The following is a 15611-nucleotide window of genomic DNA, read 5'->3' as shown; positions in this document are numbered from 1 at the left end:
TTTCTTGGTAAAGTTACACAAATATATCAATTAATAAGAAAAGCTCAAAAAGTCATCAAAGAGAGAGAAAAGTTCTTGTCATGCAATCTGCCAGGTAAACTTGAGAAAAAAACTCAGTGTTCCAGAGGCAGGCACAGTTAATTTTTTTTCACAATAAGGATGATCTCTAGCATTAGCAAGGATTTGCTTTTTCAGTCAGAAAAAAATTATATGGAAAGAAGCAAATTATATAGAATCTTTTGGAAGCAATCAGCTAAAGGTCATAAGGTGCAACTTGATTGCAAAGAAATAAAAGTTTCTGATTTTGAAATAATCGTTGTGGAACAGTTTTGGTAAGTGTGTATTTTTTGGCATACTTTTAGCCTTGTCTACTTGCACAGCATTTTATAGCAGAGTGACAATTTCATTATACTTGTATCACTACAGAGGAAAAATTAATACTCTGCATTACAATTGAGCCAAAACTACCTTAAAACTCTAAGATTATAAGAGAAGCAGATTTCAGTGTTGACATCTGGATTGCCCTATAGGATGATGAAACTATTCCTGAAAACACTTCATAGCATATGCTGTAGTTCTCTGGGGAGACTTCAGGAGATAAAATTCTCATCGAAAGAATGCTTGTTAAAAATAAAGGGCAAATATGCTAACTTACAACTTGGTTAATTATCAACATAGTAATTTAGGAACCGGAGCTCCATAGTAACTGGAATAGTAGTTTCCTCTCATTCTCTCATTCATTCCTTTCCATCAAGGTAGCTTTCAAGAAGTAGTTTTAAAATCAGTCAGGCAAGGTTAAGGACAGAAATCAGCTGATCAAAAATATTAAAAAAAAAAAAAAAATGAAGACTGATGAGATGTAAAAGGATATGCATGCACTCCAGAGAAACTTAATGCCCAGGCATCTGTTACAGTCTGAAGCAGCATGCTATTCCCAAGCTTTTTCACGGACAAAAGATCAAGATAAATGTGTGGAGACCTTTTAGAACTTATTTAATTATGCTTTATTCCAGCTGGTAAGAGAAAAATATAATTTGTTGATGACGCAATATTTATTGTGCTCTAATCAGTGCTTACGAGGAAATGGAAAAATAGGTAACAAATGCTTTGGCAGCTGGAAGTAGCACAAGGGCTTGACTCAGAAGATGCAGAATAGCATAATTCCAAAGAGAGGATAAAGCAGGAAGTCTCAGCATAAAAAATGTGTTACAGGTAAGGGCAAATAAGCCCTTTAAAATGACAACCTATGATTCAAAATTTGCAATTATGGCAGTGAGCAGAGTTTAACGTATATTTCCACAATAGTCACTGATGCTTCGGACAGTTCAGTGTGAAAAGCACAAGAGCTCAATAGGGGACTACTTTATCCAGGATAGGTTATCTGCTTCACATCTGATCTGTAAAAATGAAGTACCTTACTAAGGCAGCTGTATCTCTTCTAGTTTTGAAGATAGGTAACTTAAGAGTAAACTTCTTTATGACACAGACATGTCCACAGCAAAAAAAAGACCTTGCTACACAGAGAAATCCATCAGTGTTCAGGGAATAACTTGAAATCCAGTAAATTAGGCATAAAATTATTTGATAAAAATATTTAAGGAACTTAGTCTCCAATCTGTGTTTTAAGAAAAGATACAAAAAGACATCTATGTTTAAAATTATGCATAAGAGACTCAAAAATACAATATAATCATAAGAAAATCTAGCTGAAGATTAACTTTGAAAGTAATTTATAGGAAGACCTATGTAAATAAAACACATTAAGCATTTTTCAAAGCATAAAACTGGTTTTCTTCATAATGCCTACATAGAAAGGGAAGGATCCTCCAGTAACCAACATATTAGATTTTGCAGGCCAAAAATAGGAAGCATCTTTTTCTTGTACTCAGGCTGATGGAAAAGAAGGGACAATATGTGTCTATGAAGTTGATATACAGCACTGTAAGAAAACAGCATGTTGCTTAGAAATGGTACAATGGTTTGCAGCAACAGACAGAAATAAAAAGAAATTCCACTAATTGAGATTTTTGATTATACAGATCAGAAAATATGTAATTGACAGAAGTCCAAATAAACAATTGGTGTGCTTTACTGAGGTCTTAGTTTTCCTTCTAATCATATCTAAACTGTGAATTTAACTGGTATTCTATATCAAAGAAATTAGTAAAGGCAGAGGCATAAAGGTATGGTATGAGAATGCACCAGGATTTCAGATTTCACAAGACACTGCTAGCAGACAAAAAAAGACAATGCTATCTAGCACCAGAAAGATCTATTACTGCTGCCACAAGAGAAAAAAATACTATATGAATTTCTCAGTTCACAGAAAATGAATAGGCTTAGTGTCAAGCAGACAGGGTTTATATATCAGTCATCAGTCTGTACAACAAAGCAAGGAACTTCCAGAGACTAACCATCCTAACTATTTAGATTCAACAACAGCAACAAACAAGATTAAGAGGTGCAATACAAAACCTGTCTGTTTAAAAGTAGAATTGTCTTTTGAGGGGAACTACAAGAGGAAAATAAAATAGAAAAGCCCTCCAGCTAACACATAAATCTTTCCTATCTTCCATATTTTCCCAGTCTTGTTGAGTGTGCAAAGATTACAGCTCTTTATATATCATTCTCAAATTGGAAAGAGAATCCAGTGATCTTGCAAATGAAGAAGAGGACCAATACAGATTTATATTATATTTCTCTTTCTATGGAAGCATTTTCAACAATTCATTCCTAAAGATTCTTGAACCTTTTACTAATTTCTTCATCTTTCTGTAAGTATCACAATACCACTAATTAATGAGTGAGATCCAAGTGACACAACAGAATGGTACTTTCCATTTTCAATGTACCAAGCTCTCACATGCCAACATTGTTTGGAAGACATGGTGAAACAGTATCACAAAACCTTTGACACAAAAATGGGATGTTTCAATTTTAAAATAAATATTCTATACTGAACACTCTGATAAGCTGTAATTACAAAACATTATGTCATAAAACACATACTAAGCACTGCTCCAAACAAAGGCACACCTTATTATGAAACACAAAGTAATTATTATGAAACACTGCCAGTTAAACATCCATTATGGAATAGAAATCTTCTTAATAAGAAACTATAGGTAGACCCTATTAAACTAATGGTATGCTGTCCAGGAGTTTCACAACACCAGGACTGGAAAATAGATCATCAGCTGCGCAATACCTAACCTATAATCTGTACTGAAAATAGATACCACTGTGCTCCAAAGTCCTCTTCACTAACACACTCTAAAGTATCTCTCCTTACATGACAGATAAAATTTTTGAATTGTATTTGCAAACAGGTCTTTAACTTATGAATAATGTTCTTCTTTGTTTCTGCTTAGTATTCAGCAGGAAATTCAACTTTTAATTTAGACCAGTTACCTTTTACGAGCAATAATGTTAAAAAATGCTATCACACACTATTAAATCATTCTGCATTATGAATAAAATCTCTAGATTGTCTTACATAACCCTACATCTTTTATTTCTAAATGTGTTATCAATATTTGATTGTACCAGTTAAGAAATATTAAAAATTGCTAGATATGAAGGATGGTATAAATTTATGTGTAAAAAAGATATCTTACACAATTTTACAGAAACAAAACTTCTCTGCTCAGTATAAAACATATTCCATATTGCTTTACAATTAATATAATGCTTCCAACGGTGCTTGTCACAAAAACAGACAAACAAACAAAGTGAAAAAAAATGTCAGCATTATTGGTCTAGAATCTGGTGTTCCTATATAAAAATAAATATTCTCTCCTGTTCTGCTAGTGAGAGCAAGTGGCCAAATAGCTTAATTAAAAAAAAAAAAAAAAGTCTTCAAGAAAATCTATATTTCCTTAAAAACATGTCAAGGCACATTCTCAAAGCATGAGTAGTAACTCAGCCATACAAATCCTACTAACATTAGTGGGAGCTACCTGTCAAAAGCACTGTGCATCATGCTGAATATGTCCTTCAGTGATAACAGTAGGGTTAAAACTTTCGGACATATGCATAAATATTTTACGTGAGGCATTTCACAAGGTAACAGTTGTGATTTATGCTCAGCTGTTCTTTCAGAGGTATCTATATGGCAGGAACACCTCAGAAACTATTATACTCTCTGGAACACCTCAGAAAATACTGTACTCTCTGGTTATATAGTCCACTAAAATAGGGGTCTTTCAAGAAACTTTCATCATAACTCTGGCTCTATAAAGCAGATTTTTCAAAAAGGTACACAGTAGTCTTTCATTACAAAATATGTTTCAGTTTTATCTATATTACTTCAATGCCACATGTACTTCATCTACAGGTGCTAAATTACCTTTAAACTGGTTTCTAAAAATGTTGCTTCTTCCTAATATAGGAATAATACAACTTCTCCAAAATGAAACAGATAGTTTCAAAGAGAGATAGAGAATCCTGATACTAAATACAGAACAATAGAAAAAAGAAATATATGAAGATTCTACTGTGAACCACAGCATGAAATCATGGAAATCTCAGGACTGAAGTGAGATTTCATTATCAACTCAAACAAAAAGACCCCATCTTATTAAAGAGATAAAAGCCAATATAGTTCATGTGCATTTGATTTAAAAAAATTGCAAGTGACTACAACGGGAAAAGAGATTACATACACTGTTCTGAGCCTTCTCATTTGTTGCCATGACAAATGCCAAAGCTACGTGTAAGTCTGTATTTATGTGAGCATCTGAACTTAGTCTTAATGAGTTAAGAAGGAAATGGTAAACATACTGGATTTTTTGACAAAAGATGTTTTTCTGCTCATTTGGATTGAAAAAAAACAGAAAAACAGATAAAAGAGCGAGTCCTATATTTCAAATCTATTTATAATTTAACAATTGATGTATCGAGTTCTGTTGTATCGTGTTCCTTAATTTTAAAAGCTCAACTAAACTTCCAAAAACATTCCACTCAGAGACTTTAAAGTCTGTGAAGTATCTCAGGGATTTCAACTAGTACTAAATTAAAAAATAAATATTGTTATCCTACTTCAAAGATACTAATCTACACAAACTTTTACAACTGGTAGAGGCACAGTTTGGACACCTAGAATAAGCGTGGGCAGCTAAGTACTCCAACTGAGATTGAGCACCGCAGCATAAAAACAAATCAGAATAACAAAACATGCAAGCCCTGAGTTTCTAAATGTAGACTTATTGGGAAAAACTATCTTAAAAACTTTCTAATGTCTCTATATTTGTAAATAAAAGGAGGAATCTAGCTAGCATACTCAAGACCTAGTGAAAAAGTCCAGTAAAAAACTGGAGACTTAGTATGGCAGTGGAGAATATTAATAGTGAGAACCCTCATCATTATTCTTCTGTAAATTATGAAGTTTAAATATAAGAGTATGAAAGCAAGAAAAGTTTTGTGACTTTTGACAATTATTAGTAAGAAAAAAATGGTAACAATTGCCAAAAAAATCACAAAAGTTGACATGTTACCTGGCTATGACAAAGAGCACACAACTGACACCCAAGTAAGCCAGCAGAATATACATCCAGATATCAGGGGAGAGAGGATTCAGGAAGGAGAAGACGCCCGGGTTTGTACCATTGGGCTTGCGGTACAAAATACTTATTCCAAGAGTCATAAAGGGCTTGGAAAAGTCGATGACCTTCTCACGAACATAGGTAATTGCCAATGGTGCAACTGCAAGGTCAGCTTTCTGTTGACAGAAATACAAAAAGAGAAAAAGGCCATAAGTCAGAAGAAACAGGCTGAAGCAGACAATCAGATTATGCAAAACACAAACTTTGTATGAAGGATGTTTGCTTTTGTACTAGGTTGCCTGAAATTTAAAACTCTTCTCCCTATAAGTAAGGAAACAGATTTATTCTACTTCTTCTTTGCTAAACTGCCATAGCATTTAGAAAAAAATTAAAATCATAGCTACAGGGCTACAAGTGAAGAAAAATATAGCATCTTGCGGAAAACATGAGCATCTATTATCACATACTTTAAAACTTTATTTATTGTGCATTTCAACATATGTCTTCTCTTTGTCACTTCCTCACTGTGTTCTTTAGAAGCAAATATATTTGGGAAGCAGATGTGAATATGCTAGTACAAGTGCAGGGAATGGACCAGGAGGCAGTTCTTCATATTTTAGCATAAAAATGGTACAAAATGAAGATCAGCTTAAAATTGAAAGTGCTACACCTGCAATGTTGCTGAGGATGTTCTAACAAAGTACAACTGTCCTTACTCATTTGTGAGAATCGCTGCAAAACTTACAGATAGTTATTCATCATTTGGACTACGTAAAATGAAATAATCAACTGAATGCATTTTGTCAATTAGCACTTAGTTTTGGTTATTATAGGAATAATTCTTAGCAGATTAGCAAATGGCCTATGCTATTCTTTTAATCAAAACATGATGGAAATCAGAGTGACCAAAAATCTACAGAATCTACTTCTTAATCTCTGTCAACAGTTCTTGAAATACTCCTGTGCATGTATGTATGTGTATGTGGGTGTGCATACGCACATAAGAGAGAGGAAAGTTCAGAGTGAGAAAGTTTACAGTACAAGACCTGGAAAGCTGTAAACTAAGAATTCTTTATAAACCACACCAAAATATAGGTATTCAATGACAGGAATGGTATAGCTACCATGGAGTACTGCTATCCAAGTAATGTATCCAAGTAACATAGCTGCAAATGATACCATTTTCAGAAGGCCCGTTTTAAGATACGGAGATATGATTGCAAATAAAATAAATTCATACACTTATATACTTTTTGCTCATTTGATATTGTGTATACTGTGTAACACTCAAACTTCCATGCAATGTAGCAGTTCAATGTTCCCTTTAATTTATATTTTCTCAATGTACACAAAGTTCTTTTATGGTCTATTCTTGTTATGAGCATTTATATAATTAGATGTACTGTAGTCAGTTGCAATGTGAAACTCTGTTGGCACTGTTCACTTTATTTGGAAAGGGTTTACTGATCAAAAAAATACATGCACTTCACTTCCATTGGTATTAGGAACTTATAGATATTAATCAAAACAGCAAGGCTTAATTCCACAGTGGATGACTTTTTATGGATTGCGTATTATTGATGATATTCCAGCTGATGTAGAGAGAAAATGGTAAAGTAAGAAACTAAAACTAATTTGAATTAAAAGTTATAGGTCAGCACATAGAAGTTTAAAAAACATAATAACCCAATATTAGTTTGTGAGGCAAGTAGCAGACCTTAACCTAAGAGTCTGAAGACAGCTGACTAGACATGGTCACAAGAGGCAGCTTCCCAAAGACAGATAAATTAGATCTTTTGGAAGGCTATTGGTAGATGTGAATTTTGGTCTTACTGTATTAACAGAACCTTAATGAATAACAATTTATTTTAATAAATACCATGGAAAATCCAACCCTTGGTCATTACATGGAAACAAAACCATATACAAATGAATATAGGTTGTAGCTATCTCTAGTGGAACCAAGGTGCAGAAGTTATATGTCTCATATGACAGAATAAAATAGATATTCCAACCTGGGAGGACAGATATAAAATTTATTTACATAACTTGACATCTCAAGATTCTCTTCAGAGCTGAGTAACTCTGTTTGACTATTCTTGAACTAGAATATCACCACAAGAAAAATTAAGCATCTAACAAATACAAAACAAACAAAAAAAAATTTAAAAATATCCGGAGTCTTTAATAACTGAGGAAATTACTAACTTTAAAATGCCATGCAACCACATGCAACTTTTGTTAATATCTTTTATCTCAAATCCTCAGTTCTCCTGGTAATTCTTTCATTCTGAAAATAGTGTTATTTGTAACTATGAGAAAGCAAGAGCCAAGTTTCCAGAAGTGCAGTACCAGTTTCTCCTACACTCAGCTATAATGAAGATATACAAGGAAGAGAATCTTCTTTAGTTTACTTCTAGAGACAGAGAGGGGAGGAATGGTGCAAAATTAGTATTTTATCAATAACATTTAATAGCATTAAAAAATTAGTATATCCTAAAATGGCTTTTTGATAAGTTTCATTACAAAAATTATTTGTCTCACTTGGCAGTAATCAATTATTCTATTTTTCATAAGGAATGTATGCATGCTTCTAATCTTTAACCAAATAAAAAGATATATCTGTCTGAAAACACAGTCCATAATAACACTTACTCTTTCTTGAGATGAAAGAATTTTTTATGATAGCGTCCAATGATTGGTGAGGTAAGTAAGCTTATTGCCACAAGGAAAAATTCTGCACCAACTAAAGATTACCATAGTGATTAGAAGCAGTCTGACAAGGACATTCCAACACAAGGCATGGTCCTGAAAAAATGGAAGGAGCTGTACAGCCTACTCTACGATGTGCTAGAAGACTGCACTGCAGATAATAAGCTGTAGTTGTTCATCCTCTTCCTTCCTGTCTCACACCACCCCTCAGGAACTCAGGAGCACCTGACCAAACCTAGGCCAAACCAACTGAGCAGTGAAGCACCCCCTTGATCATAACAGTAAAGCAGTAAAGCATCCCTTGAAAGTACCAGAAGCTTATCCATGATACAGGTAGGAATAACCCTGACTGTAATGCCTTCCTGACCAAGGTGGGGACAAAGGATAAGCATTCACACATGTATAAAGCTTCCCTGTCTTGCTACCGTGTGCAGTTGCAGGATGCTCATTCACCAACAACTCAAGGTAACCCTGATTTATTTCTGATACAGAAGTCCCTAAGGTAGGCTAAAGTTATCCTCCTTTGCTTCTTCACTTACATTTTACTTCCAAGCAGCTTGTTCACTGACTATTTTACATAAAGTACCATTCAAAGAGAAAAAGGGAGGACATTTTTTTCATTTGTACAGGGCTGAAATTTGGCACATAACTTCGAAGAAGAGAGAATTTTAAATTATACTGAATTCAATCTATGCTTGCAGATGCAAATAACTTCAGCAAGAAATCTATACTTTAATGTTGAGTAGTGTATGGCCATAGCATGCACAGAAATTTGGTATTTGCAGAAATTTGTGCTTTTTCTGTAAAAATTAACTCTATAAAACCTGAAAAAGCAATCACAATAATTTTGGGGGAAATAAAATTTTGAAAGGATATCCTAGCTTCTACTAATAACACCAGGGAAAGGAAAAACAAACACAAACTGAATTTTCTATTGTCAATAATTTTCTTAAAAGCTTTTGTTCACCTATTTTGTTCAAAAGAATGAAGAATTTAAATACAATCTAGACACAGAAACAATAAATGGCTAATAGCTTTTTTTAATTACAGACTACAATTACACAATATTCCACCAAAATAATTATTTTAGACAATGTAAATGGAGTCTTCTGGTAAGAATTTTGCTCCTAACATTTTGCATTGATTTAGCAACCATTAATGTTTATACAAAAAATGCAAAGAGAATCATACACTATAGAGTCTCAGTTGTTTATTCAGTCAATCAGTACAATCATATTGTAATTGTATAATATACACAAAACTATGCATACACTGAAAAGCCATTTAAGTAATTTTGCTTCTCTGCAGGTAGCAATGCACTTATTGCCTACAATTGTTCTTGAAAATAAAGGAACTTGCATTTTTTTTAAAGGAAAAACTTCATAAAGCTTTTGTTTAGTCCGCTATATATCCTCAGCCTAAGACCCTATATGTAAACTTCTTCAGCCCAAATTTTTGAGACTATTAGCCTGAGTTGAATTTGAGTGACATTCCCTTTGGAGAAAATGCATCCTCAAGATAAAAGAGGAAAGCTAAATCACAGCTTCAATTCTTTAAACCTGTCTAACACACTCTTAATGCACAGAGACCTTATGCATTATTCCTGTTCACAGAAGTGCATTTCCCTGGCATTGACTTGAAAAGATAAGATCTGTAATTTGCTTTTAAGCATACAGTCTATCCTAAACTGCCTTGTTCATGCTGTTACAGTATAGAAAATTTTATACCCCACAAGAAATTTTTGGTCTTATCACAAGATCTTCATTTCCTTTGAAACCACTAGGAACTTATTAGGGCTTTATCGCTATTTTTATTATAACTAGCCACTTAAATTATTTTGACAGAAATTGTTTCTCTACTACCTTTCACAGGATCATAGTACAATTCAAGTGGGGATAGATCAGGAGGTGTCTAGTGCAATTTTCTGTTCAAAGCATCTACATGGATGAGACAGTTTGCTCTGCACTTTACCCAGTCACTGTTGAAAACCTCCAAGGAAGGTGACTACATGACATTTCTAGATAAGCTGGTCCACTGCTTGTCTATCCACATAGTAAAAAAGTTTCTACAGACAAGCAGTGGAGCAGGCTGTTTAGAGAGGTTATGCAATTTCCACCCTTGGAGGTTTTCAGTTTATGCTTGTTGACTTTGGTCTTCCTGCCAGGCTCCTCTGTGAAAAGCCCAGATGGAGCTTCTTGATAACCTCCTCATAGATTCTGGAAAGCTGCTACTAGAAATTATTACCTTTTTGAGGTAATAATGTAAGTAACATACCATAAGGTAAAAATAAAAAAATTCCAGATTTGATAGCTGAATTTAGATGTCATAACTTCTTATTTTTGGGATCCTGATTGATATAATTTAAATTTAATGGCTAACAATATCCCTTATAGATGGAACAGTAGCAGTTGCTATTTTATTAACATAATAAAGTACTTTACCATAAGGAAGTGACATATGATGATAGTTTCAATAGGTACTGGCTCACCTAACACCAATGTTTGTAACTGCTGAGATGTTTCTCAGTATTTGTTCAGCAACAACAAGTCACTGGAAGACAGGTGGTTTACTCAAATTCATTCAATTGACAGTAATATTACCCAGTGGTTCCATTCCTTTAGAAACTCTTGTGTCAACATGGTTAATTATTTTCTTGGTAAAGTCTGTAACAGCAGTGGTAACTAATGTTTTTTTCACCTACTCTCCTTTTAGAGAGGATCGTGATCTAGAAATCAAAAGGATCATTTACCTAGAGGTAGATTTTTTTTTTAAAGGCAAAAGGTTTTGTAGAGGAAATTTGCATTCTGTCCACTACCATAGAAACAGCTTTCAATATGAATTCAACTAGACCAAAATGGAATGTATGGAATGCATGGAATCCTTCCTTCAGTGATTTAAATAGGATAAAGCATATGTCTTGATCAACATAGCATTGTCTAGAAGTGACTTTTGGTCTTGTTTTCTGTTTGCTCCTTTGTTATTACATGAATGTTTAGTTGAGGAAAAATGATAGTACTAAACCAGCAGGAACTCTCTAATTAGTTAACTTACATTATTTCCTCTTATTCAGGGTTATGCTAGTCAATTCTCCTTTGCCTATGCCAGTATGGATAAGATTTAAGAGCTGAATAGATGTAATATGAGTACTCATTAAAAACAGATACAGTTTCTGTCTGTTGACTTATAATACACTTTCACTAAAGTATTTTGAACCAACTTCGGTCTAATCAACAGGTAAGCAAATTGCACGTAAAAAGACTAGATGCGGCAGACCATGAAACTATATGTAGCAGGAAGATGGGTGACTATTCATTTCAACAGTAAAAAAAACCTTTTATCACTTCATTTCAGGAATTTCGTACAAAGATTTCTTCTAATTGCTAGAAGAGTAGGATTCACATACCCCCAGAAAGGTGAAATTGTCAAAGAAATTTACAGGACTGTGTGATACTGTAGCTCAGAATTCAGGAAAGGGAGACTCCCCCATTAAGAAAAAAAAATAAAATGAGAGTAGTTACAATAAAATGTTTCAATTCTTCTTTGCTGTTTTACACACTATTTCTAATGCTGTATTTTTGTACTAGAGATGTTTAACAAACATTAAAATTATTAGACGTCATGCTGAAGCACACCTTCTTGAAATAAAGTACACAGGTAACATTGATACTATTTTTGTAGAAAACATTTTTTTGTTATACTTTCCAGATTTACTGCAACTTCCTGGAAATGTTGGGTTTTTTCCCAGTTGCTAACCAACTGTCACCTAGAATTTTAGTTACTGCACTCAAGACGAAAAATTCCTAGATCTTTTAATTTTGACATAATTTCTGTGTTCAAATGGATGGTGTTTTATCAAATTGTTTCAGTGAACTCATTTCATCACACAATAAATTTTGACTTGTGTAAAATTTGACTTAATCCTATTTTTCTGTATTATTTTGTCATCTGCAATTTTTCACTATGGAATCAAATAACATTTTTTCATAAAATTTGGTTTGAAGTAGATTACTGCAGAATATGCTACATCTTATTGATTAGCAATACTCAAATAACAATTTTTGAAAGCTATAATTTCATCAGTTTAATTAATTAATGGAGTAAAACTTATTAATATGGATAAAATCAACCTTCTGGAATTCTCAATCAATCATTAGATTCCAGGGTCGTAGACTTAACTGAAATTGATCATTATTATAAAAAAATAACAAAAAAATTCCTTTTAGAAAAGTCTATCAAATATCAAATAAAAACCAGAAGTAACATGATTTTCTTGCTAAGACACACATAATCAGTTTCATTTCCTGTATTTTGGACTTATGTAAGGCTACACCCACTGTCTTTTTTCAACTCAATTTGATATTTGTATAATTTTCTTAAACAACTGAATTCTTTTCAATGCCATGAGAATGATAGTAATAAACCAGCAGAACTTTCTAATTAAACTTATTTTTTTCTGGATAGAAAAATAATTTAGCTATTTCAAATATCATGTGCAGCCCTCAGCCCTATCACTCCCATGTCTTATGATCTTCAAGTTGGTTGGCCCTCAAAAGGTCTTTTGAAATATTGCAATGTTTCATAATTCCAAGATGTAAAAGCAAAAAACTCGGGGGAGATCTACACTTATATTAATGGTACTGTGTAATAGCAAAGAAAAGACTGTTCAGTTAGGAAAAGCCAACACAGAAACATGTCATTGCTCTTTCCTGGAGTAAACCTGTTGCCCTGAGAATAACAGATCAGACTTGATACTTTCCAGTTCCCCAAACAGCATGGATGACGTGTTTCAGTCATCATTCCCAGAGACACATCTCCCACAAGCACATCCTAAAACTCTTTAACAAAATGGTGTTTCCATGAACATTGACATACTCAAGGTTTCCAAAGCCCCTCCTCCCTATCTTTCATGAAACTTTCACTTTGAGATATGTTTAAATTCTTGAAATTCTTTGGAGATGAGTAAAAGACAAATTGAAGCATTATTAATAATCCCTAATAAAAGGGATAAGCCCCAATGGAAATTAACTCTGCTATTAGAGAATTCTATTTTTCTCATGTACTTCACTTCAGCAGGCATACACATAGAAACAAAAATGCCAATGTTATTTTCTACCATTCTTTACTATCATTATAGCAACATGAGTAAAAGATCAGATAAAGGTATGAGGATATGAAAAACGTAATACTTTTATGAATACAGCCCTAACCCTGGATCCAAATAATTCCTGATCATTACTGTAAGCATAGATGATGCTCGAGCTAAAGTATTATTGTTTGGAGTTTCATTTGAAAAAACTTAATGCCACTGCCTTGATTGGCTATGATTCACCTTGCTGGTAGCACAGTGAAAGTTAATTTCAACTATTTGCTATACAATATTTCTCTGTAACTGAAAACTAATTATTGTATAAACCCAAGTGCATTAGCAAGGGATGTCCATAACACCCTAACTGTAAAAGAACAATACATAGGCATATTGCAGCTAAACAAACAAGAAAGTAATATCCACTTACTCTTAGTGTCAAGAAATTTCAAATAAACTACCCCTGGAGTACAGAACTCCAGAAAGAAATCCACACATCTCAGAGCACTTTGAAGACCCTACTGTCAAAGTCCCCTGCCACCTTTGGTGTCAAATCACTGAGGATGTAGTTAAAATTTTTCATCCAGTTTCTTTGGGAAGCACAGAACACAAGTAGCTCAAAAACTAATGAATTAACATTTATAAAACTTTAGGAAAAATATGAATAATTTATTATTCTCTATGCCTTACTGCATTATTTTGCTGGGCCTTGCTTTACTAAATGAAGACTGTCTGGAAATTCCTTGTTCTTTGGAAAACAAATTGCTCACTTAAAACTGCTTTTATGTTGAAAACTGCATCTTCATCTGTCCTGCACTTGAAATTAGTAACAATTTAATAGGGAATTTATATATGCACATATATGTTCCTTACGGAATTAATACATAGTTTTGCAAACTTGGTCTAAACTTCTGGATTAGTATTTCTTTGGCATATTAGATTACTGACTTTTTTTTCCATTTCGCTGGAATTTTTTGTGGATTTATGCATCTCTACCTGAAGTTTACTTTCTGCATAGCTTTTGCTGAGTTAAGATCTGTTTAGACATTTTTCCATGGAATATCATATATAATCTTTATTAAAGAGTGACAAACTATCCATGAAAACTGTCAACTTGTGAGCACAGAGATGAATGTTTAGCTGTTGGTTTGAAATGAAATTTTATTGTCATGTAGAAGACCATCTCTTTGATCATTTACTTTAAAACAAACTAATAAACAAAAAAGGAACAGAAGGTGCATAGTATGGCATATTTGAGTGAATTGCATTGATAAATTCAGACATGAAAAATATTTGAATAGAGGTTTTGTGAGTCTATGAATATATACAGTTTGCTTTAAGTGAAAAACAGGATCTCAAGCAACAGATGAGATACAACTAGTTGCTTGTCAGGGACACACTGATGCTTATTCAGGGTGAGACAAATTACTTTGGAAATAAAAGGTTAGAGCACTTGAAGTTTTGGATTAATGTATTAGCAATTAGACTGAAAAGCACTAAAAGGACAAGTGATATTTTCTGGCATATTACAAATTATCAAAAGAAATTATCCTATGACCCCAAGACATGTTTCACACAGAAGTGAAATGCTACTTTAATGAGGAAAGAAATCACATAAACAATAAAAACTGGAAGCCAATATGAATATTTAAAACAGCAAAAAACACACATGAAAGGTATGTTACAGGAGCTTAACAGTTAAATAGTCATGGATGCTATATGAATACAGAATAACTGGAAGAAGCTGTAATATATTTTTAAATACTGAATGCAAATTAATAGCTTTTTTTAAAGAGATGGTTGTGCTGGACTTCCAACATAGCTTAATAAATGTAAATAATAATGATTACTGGAAATTCAGAGGAGAGCTTCATCATAGAATGGTAATGCTTAATCTACAAGGTAAATAAATATATACCAAGGATAAAAATGCACTCACAAGAGATGGCTTTCAATTAGCTAAACAGAAAAATGGGGAAAGAGATAAATTATAAACAATTCATTAAAAAGGTGAAAATACAAAAAAATAAGAAAAATAAAATTGAAACAAATCAGCATAATTTATTCTGTTATACATTATTTTATTTTGTTTTACAGAGAGAACAGGAAAAAGTGAATTGTGTCTTATTTTTCAGGAGAGGAAGTAAAAATAAAACAAAATACCAAGATGCTAGAAAAACAACATCAAAACAGGGTTAGTGGAAATCAGTAGTCATTCAGCTCACCATCTATGTATATTCACCAAAGCTGCTGGTTCAAGCATCAATAGCTGA

At 33.2% G+C, this 15611-nt stretch overlaps 1 protein-coding gene across 5 annotated transcripts in view; it reads right to left on the bottom strand.

Annotated features, from left to right (window-relative positions):
- GRIK2 (glutamate ionotropic receptor kainate type subunit 2) overlaps positions 1–15611 on the bottom strand; it is a 354225-nt gene that overhangs the window by 125647 nt on the left and 212967 nt on the right. For all 5 annotated transcript variants that reach the window (XM_068184153.1, XM_068184149.1, XM_068184151.1 and 2 more), the window contains one exon: positions 5496–5719. In XM_068184153.1, coding sequence (XP_068040254.1) covers positions 5496–5719 — 224 coding nt within the window. The remainder of the gene's footprint in view (positions 1–5495; positions 5720–15611) is intronic.

This window comes from Anomalospiza imberbis, chromosome 3 (assembly GCF_031753505.1).
Source record: "Anomalospiza imberbis isolate Cuckoo-Finch-1a 21T00152 chromosome 3, ASM3175350v1, whole genome shotgun sequence".
NCBI classification, from domain to species: domain Eukaryota; kingdom Metazoa; phylum Chordata; class Aves; order Passeriformes; family Viduidae; genus Anomalospiza; species Anomalospiza imberbis.
This window is presented reverse-complemented; position numbering and strand designations above follow the sequence as displayed.